The sequence below is a fragment of the Rhinatrema bivittatum genome, chromosome 4, assembly GCF_901001135.1.
Source record: "Rhinatrema bivittatum chromosome 4, aRhiBiv1.1, whole genome shotgun sequence".
In the NCBI taxonomy this organism is placed as follows: domain Eukaryota; kingdom Metazoa; phylum Chordata; class Amphibia; order Gymnophiona; family Rhinatrematidae; genus Rhinatrema; species Rhinatrema bivittatum.
The window spans coordinates 179,798,183-179,819,900 of record NC_042618.1 but is presented as its reverse complement, the minus strand read 5'-3'; the positions used below and the strand labels follow the sequence as shown (position 1 = coordinate 179,819,900).

General features: G+C 44.2%; 1 protein-coding gene across 2 annotated transcripts in view; it reads right to left on the bottom strand.

Annotated features, from left to right (window-relative positions):
• Positions 1-21,718, bottom strand: part of ABCA5 (ATP binding cassette subfamily A member 5) — a 510,372-nt gene that overhangs the window by 22,386 nt on the left and 466,268 nt on the right. For both annotated transcript variants that reach the window (XM_029599288.1, XM_029599289.1), the window contains 3 exons: positions 17,024-17,143; positions 14,492-14,638; positions 12,799-12,878 (listed from right to left, as the gene is read on the bottom strand). In XM_029599288.1, coding sequence (XP_029455148.1) covers positions 12,799-12,878; positions 14,492-14,638; positions 17,024-17,143 — 347 coding nt within the window. The remainder of the gene's footprint in view (positions 1-12,798; positions 12,879-14,491; positions 14,639-17,023; positions 17,144-21,718) is intronic.

Genomic DNA, 21,718 nt, shown 5'->3' with positions numbered 1-21,718 from the left:
CAAATCCTGTTTTGGGCAGGAGAGGGGGGAGTGGAATGGAGGAGGGAGAGAGAGAGAGAAAGCCAGCCTCTGGGGAGGCACACATATTGGTCAACTTTTTATACCACTGTAGGAGGGTCAACTAGTAACTCGAGCTGAGGTTCTGGTAATGACCTAAGTTATGGGGGGCAATTTTACATGCACAATGAAAGGTATGAAGAGCACAGTACACATCAGTGAAGATTTGATGTGATTTGAAGTGAGGAAAGGTACACAAAGATGAGATTTGTATAATGTACTCTTGACCTAGCTTGATAGCAGCTAGGTAGAGAGTGCATCAAACTAGGTTGAGAGTACAATGTGTACTGTGCTGTTCGTACCTCTGATTGTGCATGTAAAACTGCCCCTAAACCCTAGACCACCACCAAAACCTCACCCCGAGTTAGTAGTTGACTCTCCTACAGTGGTATAAATAGTTTACTTATATGAGAACCTTGTAAATAGTCTCTCTCTAGCCAGGAGCAGCCCAAAACATAGAAACATAGCTGAGCATTTCTCAGCTTGCAGGTGCAATAAATTTATCATGCACTGTGGTAAAATACCTCTGTGATGCAGTAAAATGCTGTGCTATCTCCAAAATTACCCTAACCACTCCCCTTTTTTTTATGGGCACTATTCATGTGAAATTTGTAGCAAAATGATGAATCCAGGTCTTAGGTTCCTAAATCTAAGCAAATAAATTTCATTTCTAAATTTAGGACACCTAAATTAGGAGCCCTAAATTTAGGTGAATTTTCAGCTGAAAACCTAGGAAGCTGACATTCAGTACTTTTGTCCTGGTATCTTTTGGTGTTATTCAGACAAAAGCTACGATTTTAAAATTCTACCCCCCTGGCAGACCACATTCATTTTGTGCAGGTAACTCATTATGCACACAAAATATATCTGGATAAAAAGTGATGTCACTGGAGGAACTCTGGGGGTTGGGGCTAAAATTTAGGCGGTGAGCGAACATAATGAATGCTGTCTGATTAAAGTTATGTGGGTAAGACATAAAACAGATGCACTAACTTTATCTGGGTAAAGTAATATATTTAATTTTATCCGTGTATATGTAGATTTATCTGGAAAGGTCATACTGAATATCGGGGAAAACTTGTGTGTGTAACTTTACCCATATAATTCGCTGCACAGCAGTTTACTGAATATTAGCCTCTTAGGTTCTTAAATTTGGCTGAAAATTCACCTAACTTTAAGATCCTAATTTAAGAATTGAGCACTTTTTGAAAACTGATGCATAAAAGTATTCAAAATCCGCAGAGTTTCTACAAAGACAGTCAGAGATCTCTATCTAAACAGTAAATTTTGATGTCCATAGAAGTTGAAAGGCTGATATATATCACTGACAACTGAGGTCTAGCATTTATGCATATGTAACCCCTGGATGGGACAGATCCTTTAACTGGCACCCAGGGGCACATAGAAAAAATTAGAGATGGACCCATTCTGCTGAAACACCTCTACTATATACCTCTCCCTTGCTCCACGGAGCGCTTTAGTCTCTGAGGCCAGTTGTGGGGATGAACAATAGCTCTTATACCCTGCTTCTTTGCAATCAAGCCCTGTCTCCATCCTTTACTTTACAGCCTGCCAATTTACACTATCTTTGTATCCAATAAACCCACAGGTGAAGAATGGTTTCCAACTTCTTTATGATAGTTTGCTCAGATGACTGAATATTATTTACACTTCTCATATTTGATTAGCAGCAATAAAATATAAGACAACAGAGAGAATAAACTTGTGACTTCACGTCTTCTAGCAAAGTCTCAATCATTTTGGAAGCTCTCCTTATTTACAATGAAATGTTTCTTCTCCCACGTACTCAAATTCTTCAGATTATGTAGACTGAAATTAGTTCAATCCTCCTTCACCTCCCAATTTGATTCTTAAATCTTCCCACAGAAAGTGGCTACTCGGGCGGGCTCATCAAAGGCCTGACGAAAGTTCGAGATGAACTGTTGTAAGTTCGTTTGCAAAGGATCATTGTTTTCCCAAAGGGGAGAAGCTCATATTAAGGCTTTCCCATCAAGCAGGGACAGGATGTACGCCACTTTCACCGCATCTGAGGGGAACTGCGGAGGTAGCAGACAGAACCATACAAAACATTGGTTCAAGAAACCGCGACAGGTCCTTAAATCTCCAGCGTAGCGGGAAGGTGCCGGTAGCTGAGTCACAGAAGAGCTGTGTCCCTCTGGGACCCTGTTAGGAGGAGGCAGGGACTCCAGGCGTGAGGATAGCCGTTCCACCGTGGCTGCCAGTGTATCAATGCAGCTCTGGTGCTGTAGCATCTGCTGGGCCATCCCGAGCAGGTCCGAGGGAGCGGACACATCCGCCGAGTCCATGGCCTTGCAATCTGTTAGGGAATGTCAGTTTAGTGGACCCTTGGGCCAACCTGCAGGAGACTGGGAAAGGTATTCAAAAGTCTCTAGTATACCACAGGCCGGGAGGCAGATGTTCAGGACGGACATAGAGGTGCTCTTCACCCTGGAAGCTGGTACTCCCCAGGGAGGAGCCCGTAGGAGCCCAACCGCTGGGACTTAGGTGGCTTCACCCTTGGAAGCCGAAGCCCCCCCGGGAGGAGCCCGTAGGGGCCTGGCCACTGGGACGTAGGCAGTAGTGGACCAGGACTGGGAACTGGAACCAGACTAGGGCAGTAGGTCAGTACTGTAACAGGGCTTGGGTTCTGGAACCAGGCAGGAACTGTAGCAAAACTCGGGTACTGAAACCAGGCAGGAACTGTAGCAAGACTCGGGTTCTGGAACCAGGCAGGAGCTGTAGCAGGTAAACAGGGACCAGGCAGGTACTGTAGCAGGCAGGCAGGAACCAAGCAGGTACTGTAGCAGGCAAGCAGGAACGTAGCGATTAGCAAAGCAGGATGCTCCAGGGCACAGCGCAACAGGGATCCGATAGTTAAGCCCGTTGCAAGGCAAAGACTGGGTGGCCGCGGCTGGCTTATCAAGGCTGCAGCGTCTGTCGTCAGGAATTGGGCGGAGTCACCGCTGGCGGGAAATGGCCTAGAAAAGTGCCCAAGTGGCACGCGTGCCTGCCTAGAGACAGGGCGTCCATGGAAGGCTTCCCGGTGGCACGGCCCTCGCCGGGACGCCGCCGAACAGGACAGGAACTAGACCAGTGAAAGCGGGAACAGGTCCAGAAACACGGAGGTAAGGGTCTGGTCGCGGCGCTCGTGGCCAGAACCGCAACAGTTATAGCAAAGGGGCATAGGGTTAATCAGTTTCAATTAAACCCTAGTGACAATGAAAGGACCCAGACTAAAGATCTGCAATTCAAATTCAAAACAAGATTGCAGGGCAGACTCGATGGACCACCTGGTCTTTTTCTGTTGAATATTTCTATGTATATATGTATATTTAACCAGAACTTTGTCCCAGAGTTAATATCTTCCAAGAAATCCTTTAGACATCCTTTAACATCCCCAGACAGCTCCAGAAGGGTACTTCACTTTCTTTCTTGATTCTGTTAATTCCATAGGCAGCACCTGGAGGTCACTTCTCACCTTCATGTAAAACTTCCCTCAATAGCAACAAAGCTGTTGTTACCTTTATGTAGTATCTTCTTTGTTTCTCTTTTACTGGGATCCCTTTCGTTAGATGAAATTTGTAACACATCTGTATCTTTCTAAATGAAAGACTTCCCTCTTCCATAGGTTTGGTATATTGACTCCCAAGTACATAAGAACATAAGAAATTGCCATGCTGGGTCAGACCAAGGGTCCATCAAGCCCAGCATCCTGTTTCCAACAGAGGCCAAAACCAGGCCACAAGAACCTGGCAAGTACCCAAACACTAAGAAGATCCCATGCTTCTGATGCAATTAATAGCAGTGGCTATTCCCTAAGTAAAATTGATTAATAGCCATTAATGGACTTCTCCTCCAAGAACTTATCCAAACCTTTTTTGAACCCAGCTACACTAACTGCACTAACCACATCCTCTGGCAACAAATTCCAGAGCTTTATTGTGCGTTGAGTGAAAAAGAATTTTCTCCGATTAGTCTTAAATGTGCTACTTGCTAACTTCATGGAATGCCCCCTAGTCCTTCTATTATTCGAAAGTGTAAATAACTGAGCCACATCTACTCTTTCAAGACCTCTCATGATCTTAAAGACCTCTATCATATCCCCCCCTCAGCCGTCTCTTCTCCAAGCTGAACAGCCCTAACCTCTTCAGCCTTTCCTCATAGGGGAGCTGTTCCATCCCCTTTATCATTTTGGTTGCCCTTCTCTGTACCTTCTCCATCGCAACTATATCTTTTTTGAGATGTGGCGAACAGAATTGTACACAGTATTCAAGGTGCGGTCTCGCCATGGAGCGATACAGAGGCATTATGACATTTTCCGTTCTATTAACCATTCCCTTCCTAATAATTCTTAACATTCTATTTACTTTTTTGACTGCTGCAGCACACTGAGCCGACGATTTTAAAGTATTATCCACTATGATGCCTAGATCTTTTTCCTGGGTGGTAGCTCCTAAAATGGAACCTAACATCGTGTAACTAAAGCAAGGGTTATTTTTCCCTATATGCAACATCTTGCACTTATCCACATTAAATTTCATCTGCCATTTGGATGCCCAATCTTCCAGTCTTGCAAGGTCCTCCTGTAATGTATCACAGTATGCTTGTGATTTAACTACTCTGAATAATTTTGTATCATCCGCAAATTTGATAATCTCACTCGTCGTATTCCTTTCCAGATCATTTATATATATATTGAAAAGCACCGGTCCAAGTACAGATCCCTGAGGCACTCCACTGTTTACCCTTTTCCACTGAGAAAATTGACCATTTAATCCTACTCTCTGTTTCCTGTCTTTTAACCGGTTTGTAATCCACGAAAGGACATTGCCTCCTATCCCATGGGTTATTAGCTTCAAGTGGAAAAAATATTAGTGAAACCCAAAAAGAAGAAAAAAGCAAGAAGCAGGAAGGGTGGAATAAAACTCCCTTGCCTTCAAACAGAGGAGATTATGCAAAAAGACAATTCCTCTGCATTGGATCAACAGGTAGCTTAAATCCTCTGTAGTAGAGACAAAAGAATGCCAGAAATTTCCTTTACACATGATCTAACCTTACACAGCATATGTCCCAATCCACTACGAAGGGGTAACAAGGCTCTCACAGGGAATTCCCAAAAATTGGCTTAGAGGGTCCAGAAGCAAGCTTAAAGACCAGAATAGACGAGTTAGTGGAAGCTGGCTTCTAAATGGGAAAACGTCCTTACTCCTTTCCCATAAATTAGGAAAAATTAAAGCAGGAAAATGGAACAACCTGTTAACTCAAATTCCAAACTAGAAATCCACACGCACAGCTGGTGCATTGGTTGGGATGATAAAAAGATAGGACACACCATCTGTATGTTCCCATATGGGGGAGCAAAATCTAAACCTCCCCAGATTAATGGTACATTCCTTTAGTAAGGGGAAACCAAAGTCCTTACACATATAACTTATATAGCAGGTCAAAGGCACTTTAAATCTCTTGTAGGCACTGTCCAACATGTCTTATCTCAATTCTGAGGCCAGAGTGTAGACAAACATCCACAGTTATATGATCTACTGTGAAGACCACCCACTGGGATGACAAATGTGCTCTTGATAGAAACATAGAAATGGCAGAAGAAGACCAATAGGCCCATCCAGTCTGCCCAGCAAGCTTTCACACTTATTTTCTCATACTTATCTGTTACTCTGACCACTGAGTTCAGGGCCCTTATTGGTAACTTTTTGATTCTAATTTCCTTCCACTCCCGCCATTGATGCAGAGAGCAGTGTTGGAGCTGCATCAAAGTGAAGTATAAGGATTCATGTTTGAGGGTAGTAACCATTGTATCGAGCAAGTTACCCTGATGTTTGTATACTTATACTGCTCAGATCAATGCCTTGTTAGATGTTGTCTAGATGTAAACCCTATTTCTGCATTTCCCCCCCGCCGTTGAAGCAGTGAGCTGCGCTGGATATGTATTCAAAGTGAAGTATCAGACTTAAATTGTTAGGGGTAGTAACAGCCACAATAAGCAAGCTACTCCCACACTTGTTTGTTTACCTAGACTGTGCAATTCAGTCCTTGTCGGTTGTTGCCTGAATATAAATCTTCTTTTCTTCATTCTCCCTGCCGTTGAAGCAGTGAGCTGCGCTGGATATGCTTTCCAAGTGAAGAAATAGGCTTAACTGGTTCAGGGCAGTAACCACTGCAACAAGCAAGCTACTCCCACACTTATTTGTTTACCCAGACTGTGCTACTTGTTGGTTGTTGCCTGAATGCAAATCCTCTTTTCCACATTTCCTCTTGCCGTTGAAGCATAGAGCAATGTTGGAGTCGCATTAACCGTGTGAACATTTAGGGCCAAATTTTAAAACGTATGCGCAGGCGTAGATTTGTGCGTGCAACCCGGCACGCACAAATCTATGCCCGATTTTATAACATGTGCATGCCGCCGCGCGCATGTTATAAAATCTTGGGTCAGCGTGCGCAAGGGGGTGCACACTTGTGCACCTTGCGCGCGCCGAGCTCGAGGGGAGCCCCGATGGCTTTCCCTGTTCCCTCCAAGGCCGCTCCGAAATCAGAGCGGCCTTGGAGTGAACTTTTCTTTCGCTCCCCCCCCACCTTCTCCTCCCTTCCCCTATCTAACCCACCTCCCAGCCCTACCTAAATCCCACCCTACCTTATTTCGTTTTTTATGCCTGCCTGAGGCACTGTATCTTGCGCGTGCCGGCCAGCTGCCGGCGCGCGAACCTCTGGCACGGCCGCTGTGCTGGAGGCCTCAGTCCCGCCCCCGGACCAGCGCCATGCCCCCGCCACGGACTGCCCATTTTGGAAAGCCCGGGACATAAGTGCATCCCGGGGCTTGCACGCGCTGCCAAGCTTATGCAAAATAGGCTCAGCGCCCGCAGGGGTAGGTTTTTGGGGGTTACATGCGTAACCCTTTGAAAATCTACCCCATATTGAATTAATCACCAGGAAGTAGCCGTCATTCCCACAAGCCACCCCATACCTCTTCTCTTCATTCCCATCCTCCAGGCTTTATGGATCCACAGTGTTTATCCCACACCCTTTTGAAATCCTTCACAGTTTTGGTCTTCACCACTTCCTCTGGGAGGGCGTTCCAAGCATCCACCACCCTCTTCGTGAAGAAATACTTCCTGACATTGGTTCTGAGTCTTCCTCCCTCGTGTTTTAAATCGTGACCCCTGGTTTTGCTGTTTTTTTCCAACGGAAAAGGTTTGTCGTTGACTTTGGATCATTAAAACCTTTCAAATTTTTTAACCTCTGTATCAGATCACCCCTGCTCCTCCTTTCCTCCAGGGTGTACATATTTAGATTCTTCAATCTCTCCTCATAAGTCATTCGATGAAGACCATTCACCCTTTTGGTCACCCTTCTCTGGACCGCCTCCATCCTGTCTCTGTCTGTTTGGAGATACGGTCTCCAGAACTGAGCACAGTACTCCAAGGTAAGGCGTCACCAAGGACCTGTACAAGGGGATAATTACTTCCCTTTTCTTACCCGATATTCCTCTCTCTATGCAGCCCAGCATTCTTCTGGCTTTAGCTATCGCCTTGTCACATTGTTTCGCCGACTTCAGATCGTTAGACACTATCACCCCAAGGTCTCTCTCCTGCTCTGTGCACATCACCCCTTCACCCCCCATTGAATACTTTTCTTTCGGATTTCCACACCCCATATGCATGACCCTGTACTTCTTGGCATTGAATCTTAGCTGCTATAACTTCGACCAGTCTTCCAGCTTCCTTACATCCCATTTCATTCTCTCCATTCCTTCCGGCATGTCCACTCTGTTGCAGGTCTTAGTATCATCCGCAAATAGACAAATCTTACCTTCTATCCCATCCTCGATGTCGTTCACAAAGATATTGAACAGGACTGGTCCCAAAACTGACCCTTGCGACACTCCGCTCATCACTCTTTAGAGTAAGTTCCATTTACCATCACACATTGTCTTCTGTCCTTCAACCAGTTTGCTATCCAGGCCACCACCTTGGCACTCACACTCAAGCTTCTCATTTTATTCACAAGCCTTCTGAGCAGGACCATATCAAAAGCTTTGCTAAAATCCAAGTAGATGATATCGAGCGCTCTTCCACGATCCAATTCCTTAGTCACCCAATCAAAAAAGTCGATCAGATTTGTCTGACAGGACCTTCCCTTGGTGAAACCATGCTGCCTCTGGTCCATCAATTCTGTTGCTTGTAGATAGTTCACTCTTCTTTCCTTCAGCAGCGACTCCAATACTTTTCGCACCACTGAGGTGAGGCTAACCGGCCTGTAGTTTCCAGCTTCCTCTCTGCTCCCATTCTTGTGAAGCGGGACCACCGTCGCTCTTCTCCAATCACTCGGCACCACTCCCGTTTCCAGGGATCTATTGAACAGGTCACAGAGTGGAGCCGCCAGCACATCTCTGAGCTCCCTCAGTATCCTGGGATGAACCTCATCAGGCCCCATGGCTTTGTCCACCTTCAGTTTTCCTAGCTCTTCCCTTACATTCTCTTCCGTAAATGGAGTTTCATCCATTCCACTCCCCTCCAGTTTCTTGTTAACTAGCGACGGTCCTTCTCCGAGGTCTTCTTTAGTGAACACTGAACTGAAGTATTCGTTTAATATTTCTGCCATTTCTTCATCTGTCTCCACCCATTGATCCTTTTCACCTTTCAATTTCAGTATACCACTTTGGACTTTTCTCCTTTCACTGATGTATCTGAAAAATGTTTTGTCACCTCGCTTTACCTCTTTGGCAATCCTTTCTTCCGCTTGACTTTTCGTTTTCTTGATTACTTTCTTCGTCTCCCTCAGTTCCACCAGATATTCTTCCCTGTGATCCTCCCTTTGGGATCCTTTATATTTCTTAAACGCTGTTCTTTTATCTTATCAGCCACCTCCTTTGTGAACCAGATAGGTTTCATTCTTTTCTTGCTTTTCTTTACTCTTCTAGCATATATATTAGTCACTTCGGTAATTGCTCCTTTTAGTTTGGCCCACTTTTGTTCCACATCTCTCGTTTTCTCCCAGCCTTCTAGTTCTTCCTCCAGGTACTTTCCCATTTTAATGAAGTCCGTGTTTTTGAAACTCAAAACCCAGGTCTTTGTGCGACTTCTCTGTACCCTATTAGTGATATGAAACCATACCGTTTGATGATCACTGGTGCTGAGGTGGGTGCCCACCTGGACGTTAGAGACATAATCTCCATTAGTGAGCACTAAATCAAGTATAGCTCCCTCCCTCGTAGGCTCCATTACCATTTGTTTGAACAGAGCCCCTTGCAGGGTATCCACTATCTTTCTACTACTGTTAGATTCCACAGAAGAGATTCTCCAGTCTACATCCAGCAGATTAAAATCTCCATCAGTCACCACTTCTCCCTTCTTCCCCATCTTTTGGATGTCTTCAACCAGATCTCTGTCTAGTACTTCCATTTGATTTGGAGGTCTGTAAACCCCTCCAATAAAAATGGATGCCCCATCATCCTTTTTTAGGACGGTCCATAAAGCTTCTTCTTTGCCCCATCTTCCTTGCAGCTCGGATGCTTGAATATTGTTTTTGACATAAAGAGCCACTCCTCCCCCTTTTCTGTTCTCTCTGTCCTTCCTTAACAATTTATATCCCGGTATGGCTGTATCCAAATCATGTGAATCTGTGAACCACATCTCCGTGACAGCAACAATGTCCAAGTCCACCTCCACCATTAGGGCTTGAGGATCTGGGATTTTATTGCCCAAACTAGGAGCATTTGTGCTCATAGCTTTCCAGCTATTCTGGTACAGGTTACAGCTTTTCTTGGACTCTCTTTGTGACTTATTTACCTGACTTTTGTTATCTCCTTTGCCCTTTTTCATTGCATTTGTATTTGGGGAGTGACATTTTAATGTCCTACTGTCACCCCCATCCTCTAGTTTAAATGTCTTATAACATAGGATTTGAATTTATCTCTTAGGATCCTTTCTCCCTCCATAGACAGATGTAAGCCATCTTTGACAAAGAGCTTTTTTCTGTTCCATACATGGCTCCAGCCCCCAATATATCCAAAACATTTTCTTTACACCATGATTTGAGCAGTACATTGAAGTTATCAATATGGCTTAGCCTCTCCTTCCCCTTTCCATGAACAGGTAACACTTCTGAAAAGGTAATGGTTGTCACCATGTGACTAATCTGCTTCGCTAGAGACTGGAAATCTGTACCGCTTGGATGCTGTTACTAGCAAGGTCGTTGATTTTAGTCATATGAGCACTAGTTCACTAGCATTTAAACTGGGACCTTCATTTCTTGTAAGCTAAACAACTATCTTCTTATGGTAAAGATTGTCACTCTGGTGAGTATTGGGTGAAAGTTTCATGTCCCAGTGACAAGCCATTCTATGCTTAACAATAACACTATAATTAAAATATCTACAGTGCATTGCCATTCAGGGGGACCTGGATATAGTTCTCTGCTAAGGTTTTCTGCCCCCCAAGTCAACTGGCTATGGAGACAGGGTTCACAATCTCTGGTGGGGAGGGAGTCCATTGTGCAATAGTGAAATCTAATGGCCCAATCCGGGACCCATGACTGCAGGATTTCAAAATGAGTCCTGGGAGGCTGACCAGAGAAGGATTGAATTTCTTTGCTTACTTGGCAGCTGCTTGAGCCCGGGGGTGAATTCCGTGCTTACCCAACGGTAAATCAGCAGGAGCTGAGATTTCGACCAGGGGCGGGCCCTGGAGACGGGACCCGGAAGTTGGCCCATTTAATCGGCCAGCTCGCGGCGTGCAGCAGACGCCGGCGCGCCGCTAAAGCCGTGCACGCTTAAGGGGTGTGCACGAATCAGTCGAATCCAGGCTTTGCCTGGATTCGACTGATTCGTCTGGAGCCTCTTTTCAACTGTTTTTTTTTCTTTTTCCACTGAAGAAGCTTGATTTTTCTCTTGGTGCCTTCAGAGACATGGTTAGATAAGACAGCAACATAGCTTGAGATCAGGAGTGGGCTACTCCTAGTGTGTGGGCAAAAATAATTTCAAAAATATTGTGCCTGCGAAATGAAAAGGGAAGGTGAGGGTTTATCCTTCCCTCCCATTACCTTCACCCATCCAACAGGAGATAAGTCGCTTCATGCTCTCACCTGTACAAAAGAATTTAGGCACCGAGGATACTGATGTGCCAAGCAGCGTGGGAGGGCTGCCAGTGCCAGAAGAGGAGGCTTCCCTAAGTCCTAACTTTGGATTACCACCAGCGCAGAGATTCAGCGAGGGGAACCCTGGAGGTGCTTCAGTGGAGGTCATCAGCTCCGTCCTGAGGTGGGAGTAAAATGTTGCTGCTACTGCTGCCGGCATTACTGATTTACCAGGGAGGGAAGTAGGAGGTCTGGCGTCAATAAACCCCCTGAGTGGGGTGGAGGAACAACTAGCCAGCGGTGAGTCCTTGGGATCCCTAGTTTGGCCTGCCGTGGTCACACTAGACATTCTGTGGGAAATGATGGCTGGGATGATAAAAAATATTAAAGGGCTGGAAGGAAAACTGGACTTAGAAAATGTTAGGAATCAACAACATTTTCTTCAAACACAAAAGCAAATAAAAGATTCTGTGGATAGAATTAAATGTCTTGAAGATAAGGAGAAAAAGTCTCAGGAATTTAATGTGGCCGTGGTTAAAGATAGGGAGATATTATCTAGAAGAATAGAATCTCTCAAAAATAATGCCAAACGATTCAACTTAAGATTTCTTAATTTCCCCAGATCGGCTGGGGAAACACCTTTAATTACAGTAAAAAATGTGTAATGGAAAAGCTTGGTTTTACTACGGGAGATTCTCCAGTGGTGAACCATTGTTATTTCCTTCCGAAACCAAGGAATGTAAACAATAGGTCTGATATGATGTTTCAGGGAGAGCTTACTAATTTTTTTAGAAGATTCCACAGCACAAGTTATTGATTGGGGTACTTTATTAGTCACTTTTTCTTGATTTAATGATTTTAATCAAATAATGAAAAAATATTTCAATAAATACCCCATCACATATCTGGGGAAAATTATTAAGATATTCCCAGATTTAGCAATAGCCACACAGGTTAGGCGGAAAGGCTTTTTAGCTTACCGCCAAGAAGTAATATCAATGGGTTTCTCATTTACGCTACGTTTCCCATGTAAGTGTTTGATTAAGAAACAGGATCACTTGTTCATTTTCTTTATACTTGACCAGCTAAAATATTTCGTAGAACAAACGAGACTAGCTACCTCTTCCCCAGTAGTCTAGTAAATAACATATTGAGTTGTACAGGCACTATGTTCAATGCTTTTTTTTATTGTATGACTAAGGTTATTTGATCTCCCTGTGATTTCTGCTGCCATGTGGAATTTTCTTTTTACATTTGTTTGATATATTAATGAATTTGGCATTAAAAATAATGATGTAGAAAAAGTATTATGTTTATTATTTGTATTGGAAATACCAAATTCATGTTATTTCTGTTACAAACTGTGGATTCTAGTTTGTATTTTTGAAAATTATAAAGAATTAAAAAAAAATGAGCCCTGGTGCATAGCCCCTGGCTGAGGACTGACACTGCAATGATTGGATTAAAGTAAGTTGGGAGGGGATATAAAATGGAGGAAGAAATCCCGAAGTAGTTGCGAATGAAAGCTCTTGGTGCCAGATTCTATCCCTGCTAGAAGCCCAAAGGAGAAAACTGTTGGATTAAACAATTCTACAGTAAGCACTTCACTGGTTTGCCTTTATAAATACATCTTACCTTCTTCTAGTTTCAAGAAACAATGTGCGAGAGTCTGCACATTTTCTTTGGGAATTTTGTAAGACAATAGGGTGGAAAAGCTGAAATACAATATGAAGTAAAAACAAATTAATCCCATGGAAGAGCTTACTTGTAATCATTAAAAATGAAACATATAGGACAGAGTACATAAAATACAAATTTAGTGGGTCATTTATCAAACTGCTATATGGCATATTCGCATGCAAAAACGCCTTTAATGCATGCGAAAACAACATAACGCATAGTGCGATGCAAATTAGAAAAAGGGGAGGAGTTTGGGGCCAAGTGGGCTGGCTTCATAATTTGCGAAGCCATATCTCATGGCTTTAATGTGTATTTTAACTACACCTTTTTCATTTGTGTACAACCAGCTCCTGGAGAGCCAGCCATCAGGGCCCTTCTACAACCACGGGGGGAGGGGAAAGAGAGAGAGTGAGAGAGAGACTAGCCATAATGCCCTCATTTATAACTCTATATGAGGCCTACCTAGTCACTCGAGGTGAGGTTTAGGTATTAGTGTAGAGAGTCCATCAAGCTAGGTAGAGAGAACATTGCACAAATCTCATCTTTGGGTGAGTTTCCTCACTCCAAAGGTCATCAAATCTTCACAAGAGAGCACTGTTCCGTTCGTACGTCTCACTTTGAATGTCAAAGTGGCCCCTAACCCCTAACACTTATACCTAAACCTCATCTCGAGTGACTAGGTAGGCCTCATATAGAGGTATAAATACCTACCTAGTATGAGGGCATTATGGCTAGGTGCACTCTGTCTCTCATCTCCAGCAGCTTAAAATGATCCCTCCAGAGGTTGCACATAGGAAATACAACAATTTTGGCACATCACAAAGTGCAAAATAGTTATCACAGGTTGCAGTAATACCTATGCAAAGTGCTAAGATAGCACACTTTGCAATAACCTGATTTTACCATAAAACATGCCCCTTTTCCTATCACAGGCAATATTTGGTGCATTTTGATAAATCCAGGCCTTATTTTGTTATTTTAACAGTGGAAGTTTTATTTTTACAAATATTGTTGTAACTTAAGAGTTGCAATGTATTATTGGAGACAGTCCTGGGGGGTAATTCTAAATCATCCACTTTATTTTCAATGTAAGCAAGCACTTTTAGCCTGGGTACATTGCATTTAATTTTCAAAGGGAAACAAACCGTGTTGTTCCTCTTTGAAAATTAGTGGCAACAAACTCTATTTACTAAAACTACCTGTGTATTTTGCACCTGCTATTTTTGTAGGAGGAGACTGGCAGGCATGATGTTAGCCAGGATAGGTAACCACTCTATCGGGTGATATTTCAGTGCTGATGTTACCAATGGAGCAGCGCAATTAATCTGGACATCTACTTTCTTAACATAGTTGCTCAATGCCCAAACTGATGTACAGTATGTGCTTTTAGAGTACATTAGAAAAGTGCAGCCAATGAAGTACTGCAATGTCTGTAAAAGCAATGAGGAATTGCAGTAGTATATTTAAGTCAACACTGATTGTACTGGCATTATTCAGTAGCCATATTATTAAAAAAAAAAAAGAAAGATATTGTATTGGAATTATTCGGTAGGCATAGTAATAAAAATAGAATGAAAAATAATATTCTTGTTTTTCTCTGTGTATACATGTCATCAAATTAAAATGGGAATATCCAAGCAGGTTTTACCTTTCTTGCTGAATTGCATTGGGAAAGATGTGCAGGATTTTCTTATGAAGAAGTTCTTTCTCTATCTCATCCATCTTCTTAAGTTTCATTTCTAAATAATACCCACTGCCAAATTTGCTCTTCAGATGCTGAACTGTACCGATGCACCTTAGGAGAGGTTATCACAGTGTGAAAAAGCCACATGCTCAGCTTTGGTTTTGTCTCTCTCTAGCATTCATATTCTTTAAACACATCTTTCCATTTTCTCATAGAACAAAAAATGCTCCCAGGTTTTAGCAGATATTTACAGTTGGGATCAGAAAATTACATAGTAACATAGTATATGATGGTAGAAAAAGACCAAGTTACCCTTCCAGTCTGCCCAGTTATCCTGTCCACATTGCCCAAGGATATAACATGTATATTAATAATCATGATTTATATAAAGAGGCAGGTATTTTATAAAGTATACATGTATACTGTTTTAAAAATATATATTTGCATGCAACTTGAAACCATCAGTTCGCTGATACCTTCTCCAGTTCACCCAGTCTATCTCCAGTTCACCTAGACCTTCTAGCACTTCATCCTAACACCCACCAGTTCACCCAGACTTCCCACTCCAAAATTGAAGACAACAGACATGTCCAATTTTACTTGTGCCAGTCGATTAGCAGGTGTAAAAGTTTACAAACGTTTGGTAATGTATCTCTTACAAAACAGCAACTACTGTGAGTACTTCTGAACCCAGCCCCAGAACATCTAGCCAGCCCTTCTTCTCCAGTAAAATGTACACACAAAAAGGAAAATAGGTGCGTACTCTCGACATACATTTCCCGCTAGGATTTCTAGTTCTTCCTGTACTTGCAGCCTGCCAGACAGACCCAGCTGCTAATGAATTCTATCCTAATTCAAAAGACTAATTCTTGTTTCCTGGTCTGATGGACAAGCTAAAAGATGGTCAATGTTATTTAAGTAATAATCCAGGAGTCACAGATTGTTTTCTAGTGAAGCGATTTTCAAACTTTCCATATCTGGACAAAGAGCGCACTATTTTGTTTAGCCACAGGCTTGGCACCAATTGTCAAAGAGTACATATACATTTTTTTTAAACTTGCTGTGGGTATAAAGTACACACAGTCACTTGCACCTGCTTTTACTGTGGGTAAAAAATTGCACAGAAAGTACACAGCAAAAAATTATATAAGGCAAACTATGCACATACTTTGCCTCCCCTAACTAGGAATGCATTCTTTTAATGTGGGTAAAATTCCATATGTTGATTTTTAGCTGCATTGAGGGAAGGCAGTTTTCACATCAATGAATAACATAGGTGAAACCCTTCACCCAAATCACTTTGAAAGTTGACCTCTACATGATGGCCAGTGACCTTGGACAAAGGTCCCAGATCAACAATGAAGGACCTAACCAGGCCAAGGACAAGCATACTAGCTATAAACTCTGCATACAGAAACATCAAGAATGCAATTAAAAATAAAAACTAAGAGCTTTTGCAAACATAATGAAAAGGAAGTTTAATGGTGCTGTTCTTCTACATCAAACTAAATGTTTTCATATATGTAACTTAGTTACTATAGACAGGCTATAACATTTTTAAATAAATAAAAATATTTTCTATTTCCTATTTGAAAAAGTAAACCATATTTGGGTTTTCAGTCATCTTCCTGGTAACAAATAGCTCAATAATTTTAGAAAGCTAATGGTGCATGTCATCCATAAAGGAGTCAGAGGGTCAGAAGTAGAGATGTGAATCGGAACCGGAATCTGATCGGTTCCAGTTCCGATTCAAAATCTTAAAATTTTTATCGTTCGGCTCGATTTTTTTTTTGTTATCGGCTGCGCCCGATCCGATAACAAAAAAAGATGGCGCCGGCCATCCAGTGCTCCTACCATGTGACAGGGGCCGGCCAATGGCATGGATTCCCTGTCACATGGTAAGGGCAAAGGGCCATCGGCGCCATTTTTATTAACGCAGCCGATGGCCCGAGAGCGGGAGACCGCTCCCCGTGCCCCCACTGGACCACCAGGTAATTTTAAAATGGTTTTTGGGGGTTCGGAAGGGTGGGGGAGGCTAAGGGGGTCAATTTAAAGGGTCGGGTGGTTTTTTTTTTTTTATCGGGCCATCGGCGCCATTTTTTTTAGTGGCAGCCAAAATGGCGCCGATGGCCTGAGAGCGGGAGATCGCGCCGGGACCCCCCCACTGGACCAACAGGTAATTTAAAACATTTTGGGGGGTTCGGGAGGGTGGGGATTCGTTTTAAAGGGTCGGGGTGGGTTTAGGGGTTGTTTTGGTGTGCCGGTTTTCCCGCCCTCCCCCTCCCCCAATTTACGATTTTTCACGATAAATCGGGGGAATTTCTATTGTATCGCGACTCTAACGATTTTTGATGATTTAAAAAATATCTGACGATTTTTTTAAATCGTCAAAAAACGATTCACATCCCTAGTCAGAAGGCTTTGTGATTCCCAATAGCATGCACAACATTATCCTTTGCAAACCTTATGCAGATGTGTGATGTGGCTAGTGCTAACCTTAATTGTCCAGATACCAAGATGGCCACACGGTCACAAACTGCGTCTGCCTCCTCGATGTAGTGTGTGGTCAGAATGGCAGCTTGCTCTCTGCTTCTAAATGCAGCCCGCATCACTTTCCTGTAAACAACCACAGAGCAAGGAGACAAGAGTGAGCCTTCTATACAAATGGAAACAGCGCACATGGTGGCCACTGTGTGATTTCATCTGTCCGGATTCTGTAACATCTCAGCTGCCTTACCTGAAACAATATATAATCCCAAACTATGTAGTCTTCTTTTAATGTAATTAATTTTGGTTCAGATTTTGGAGTATCGGCTCCTATTGCATGAATATTCAAAAAGTCCAGAATATGAGGGGCGGATCCAAGATGGCTACCGGATGAGTGTGTGTGTGTTGAGCGTCCTCGTGAATTTCTAATAGAAATATTTTCCTGCGATTTTATTCCTCTAAAATGGGAAGGAAGCGTAAACCAAGGGCTTCTTACCCCGCAGAACCATTGGCGAGCGCTCCGACCGGCCCGATGGACGCCCATGTCACACGCAGTGCCAGAGAACCGGGAGACCAGCCGTTGCAGAGTGGGGGAGGGGAAGTTGAGCTCCCCTCTCTGCCAGGCTTACTTTCACCTTTGAGTCCCGGTGAGAGGATTCCACCGATTAATCCAGCTGCCGGGAGAGAGGCGTTCTACCCTGGGGAAGGAATTTCCAACCTAAGTGTGCAGGGAATTTCTCCAGCGAGGCCGGGAGAAGCCCCGACGGCAGCTTCTAGCCCCATAGAAGTGCTGGGGCAAGTCGGTGAGGAAAATGACGCCATGAGAGGAGAAGTTACAGCTGCGACTGCTACTATTCCCGCAATAGAGATACCATCTCTGGTAAGACCGCATGTGTTTTCTTTTGAGACTTTGTGGGAAGCCATAAATGAGATGAGAACAAATGTTTTACAACAACTTATGCCGGTAACAGAACAGATAAAAGGGCATGAAAAGAAACTGGAAGTGCTTGAAAAGGCAAATGTAGAGTGGGACCAACAAACTGCAACTATTCGAACTGAGATAAAAATAATTCAACAAACACAATCAATGTTGATGAGAGACAATAAGATTATTGTTTCAAAGATAGAAAATTTGGAAAACTATGCAAAGAGCTGGAATTTAAGATACATAAACTTTCCTCAATTACCTATGAGATCACCTAAGGAAGTTCTAAATAGATATATGATGGAAATACTGAAAATTCCAGAGGAACAAGTACCACCGGTTATAAAGATATTTTATTTGCTAAAAAAAGATGCAGTAATTCCAGAAGGAGAAGTTGAAAACATGGCACCTATTGTCGAGCAACCGTTGAATATAACTGCACTCCTAGAAACTTCAGATACGGAGATGGCTGTTCCTGCAACCTTAATTGTGACTTTTTCCTCAGAGATAGACAGGGAAAAGATTCTGAAATTAAGTATTAAACATAGAAATGTAAGATTTTTGGGGCTTATGGTCAGAGCCTTCCCTGATCTTTCTCGTGAAACACAAAGGAGAAGAAAGGCTTTTCTACTCCTGAGACCGCAGGTTTTGTTAATTGGGGCAAGATATTTCCTAAAATACCCTTGCAAGTGTGTGGTAAAACACTCACAAAATATATATGTTTTCTTTGATCCACCCCAGTTAACCCAATTCCTAGTTGGAAAGTCCCTGGTAACAGCTGAAACACCCCATGAAGAGGCTCTAAGTCCTCTTTAAAAATGTACTAGCACTGTATTATTTGGTAATACTTACTTAGTTAATTATATTTTCCTTGAGTTTGGATGATCCTCCCCCTCCATTTTGTGGATCTCAAGAGGAACCGTAAAAAGAATTTTTGTGGGACATGGTTTAGTTATGAAAAAAAATTGTATTTTGATACAGTTTGTATAATTGTACGGTTATCCTTTTTTCTGTACAAGATTTAAGTTCTTGAATTATTGTAAAAATTGCATACAAAAAAAAAAAAAAAAAAGTCCAGAATAATGTCTGAAAGATTTTCCTCCCACCTTTCAATCTATAAAATATCCTGTCTCCTCTTTGCTTACTCCCCATCATAGGACCATCATACTGTTTGGGATGAAAGATAGTCTCCAAAGGGAGCACCATCACCATGAAATTGCTCCTTAAGGAGTTTAAGTATGATACACAATATGCCTCTCCAACTATCCTGAATGCTAAATGTTACATTCAGTGGCTCACGAGGACCCTGACATGGATGGACCTGTCCCGCAGTCAGCACACAACCTCCTGCTCTGAACCCTGCCCAGCGTGGCCCAACATTCAGTTAGCTGCCACTCCCGCAGCTGGCCTTCAGGCATGCAAGCATTGCATAGGCCCCATGGCGAGAAATGCTGAGCTGCAACCTCCTATGACATCAGTTTGGCTGGCCTTGCAGTACTACCTTGCCTTAGCAATGGGTCTTCTGCCTTTGCAGCGTGTGTTGCCTTGAGTTCCTGGTTCTTATCTTCTGCGTTCCTGATTCTTCATCCTGCTTTGCCTCATCCAGCCTTGCCTTGTATTACCCTTCTTATCCAATTTCTTCCATGTGTTCTCATCCACCTTTGGCCTAACTTCTGGATCTGACCACCCTTGTCTGCTACCTGCCTCAACCTTGGCTGTTTCCAACTCTGTTAGGCTGCTGCCTGCCCTGACTTCAGCATGCCATTGGACTCTTGATCTAGCCACTGTCTTAGGGACCCGCCTAAGACTTGCTGGCTGGCAGAACCCAAGGGTTCACCCTGTGGGGGAGGCAGCTGGTAGAGGTGAAGCTCCAGTCTGTCCTAGTACAGGGCACTTTCACCAGCTGCCAGCATAGGCCTCGAAGTTTCATGTAGGAAGGCTGCATCAACTATGCCGCAATCTCAACCTGTGCTTGTATTGTGCCGTATCTGGGCACTTTGCAAGTCATTGCTCAAAAAGCCAGGAAACTCAAGGATCTAGACCTGGTGGGAGAGGCCATCTTAGCTCATCTTTGCACCTCTCCACAACTCCTCTTACCAGTACGTCTCTCTTGGGGATATTCTTATGGATGCTCTTGCCTTTTGGGATACTGGCGCTGGCAGCAGCTTCATCCATGAGGGTTTGTCCATCAGTATTGGATACCAACAGTCCCACTCTCAATCTCATCCGTATACAGAGATCCTTTCCCTGGATGTTACGAGAATCACCGTACCCCTTACCATGCACACAGGGATTCTGCATGGTGAGCAAATCAGTCTTTGTGTGTTACCCAAAGCAGTCAATGCAGTTATCTTCGGTCTACCATGGTTCATGCTACATCATCCCCACATCAAGTGGGCCACATTACAGAATGCCAAATGGAGCTCTAGCCGTCATGAGAGATGTATTGCCTGTTGCGCCGGAGGTGGACCCTTGGGCCAAGGTGGGGTTGACGCTACCCGTAGGAAGGAACCCTCAGGTCTCCACTGTCAGCAGGCAGAGAGGGCTGATGGACGGAGGCCAGCTGGCGCTTCACCAATACCAGCCCTCATTCTCCGCAGGTTGAGCCTTTGGGTGCCAGGGCCAGCTGGACTTAGATGGCCTCCGTCAGTGGTCGTCAATGGGTGGATCAAGGTCAGCCCAGAGGCAGCAGCTAGTGTAGGTATCAGTCTGTACCGGACGAGGCGGAGTCCCGGAGACCCGGGTGCCAATAGGAACACAGCTTGACAGAGGGCGCTCGAGCAAGAGCAGGCCAAAGCCTGAATGAACCACGTCCAGGACAAAAGCTGAAGAGGCGTCTTTAAGCAAGCTGGGATCAGGGCTGGCGGCAATCTGGAAGCAGTGGCAAGCATGACTGAGGTCTAGATGAGGAGAGAGTGAAAAGGATGGTCAGACGAAGCAGATGTCCAGAGCCGGAGAGAAGCAATGGCGTAGTCAAGCGATGCAGAGGTCCGGGGCTGGAGAGAGGCAACAGAGTAGTCAGACAATGCAGAGGTCCGGGGCTGGAGAACGGCAACGAAGTAGTCAGGCAATGCAGAGGTCAAACCAGGTCAGCAATCCGAAGGAGAGACGAAGGAACAGGAACACAAGAACAAGGAAACAGGAACGAAGGCAATCAGGATCGGGAACCAGGAACTGAAGAGGCAATGAGTACTCGACTAGCGAGGGGACCTGTTGCAAAGGCAATTTGAGAGAGTGGAGCCCGGGCTTATATACCGAGGCCACAGCCAGGTTCCCGCCACGGGCCCTATTTAAAGACTAGCTGTGCGTGCGCCTAGGGAGGGGTGCAGTGCTGGCTGGGACGGCGTCTCTCCGCAGGCAATGCGGAGAGGCCCGACGTGGAGCATCAGGAGCTGCAGTAGAGCCGGAGGCACCAGGGGCGGCCTGAGGACGCATCCGGCGGCCCACAGCCGCCAGAGACAGGGACCAGATACTGGATTAGTTTGAAAGAGGTGAGGGGCCGAGCTGCGGGTCTGCTGCGGCTGGCGCACATAACATTACCCCCCCTCCCCCACTACGCTCCCCCCCTTGGAGGTCTCGGTTTGCCCGGATAGGCACGATGAAACTGGAGGAGAAGTTTCTTATCCAGGATGTTACAGGCTGGCTCCCACGAATTTTCTTCAGGGCCGTAACCCTCCCAGGAAAAGAGGTATTCCCACCGGCAGCCCCTACAGTGGACGTCAAGGACTTCATGGACCTTATAAGTGGTGTTGGTCTCCGAGATCAGCGGAGGAGGTGCA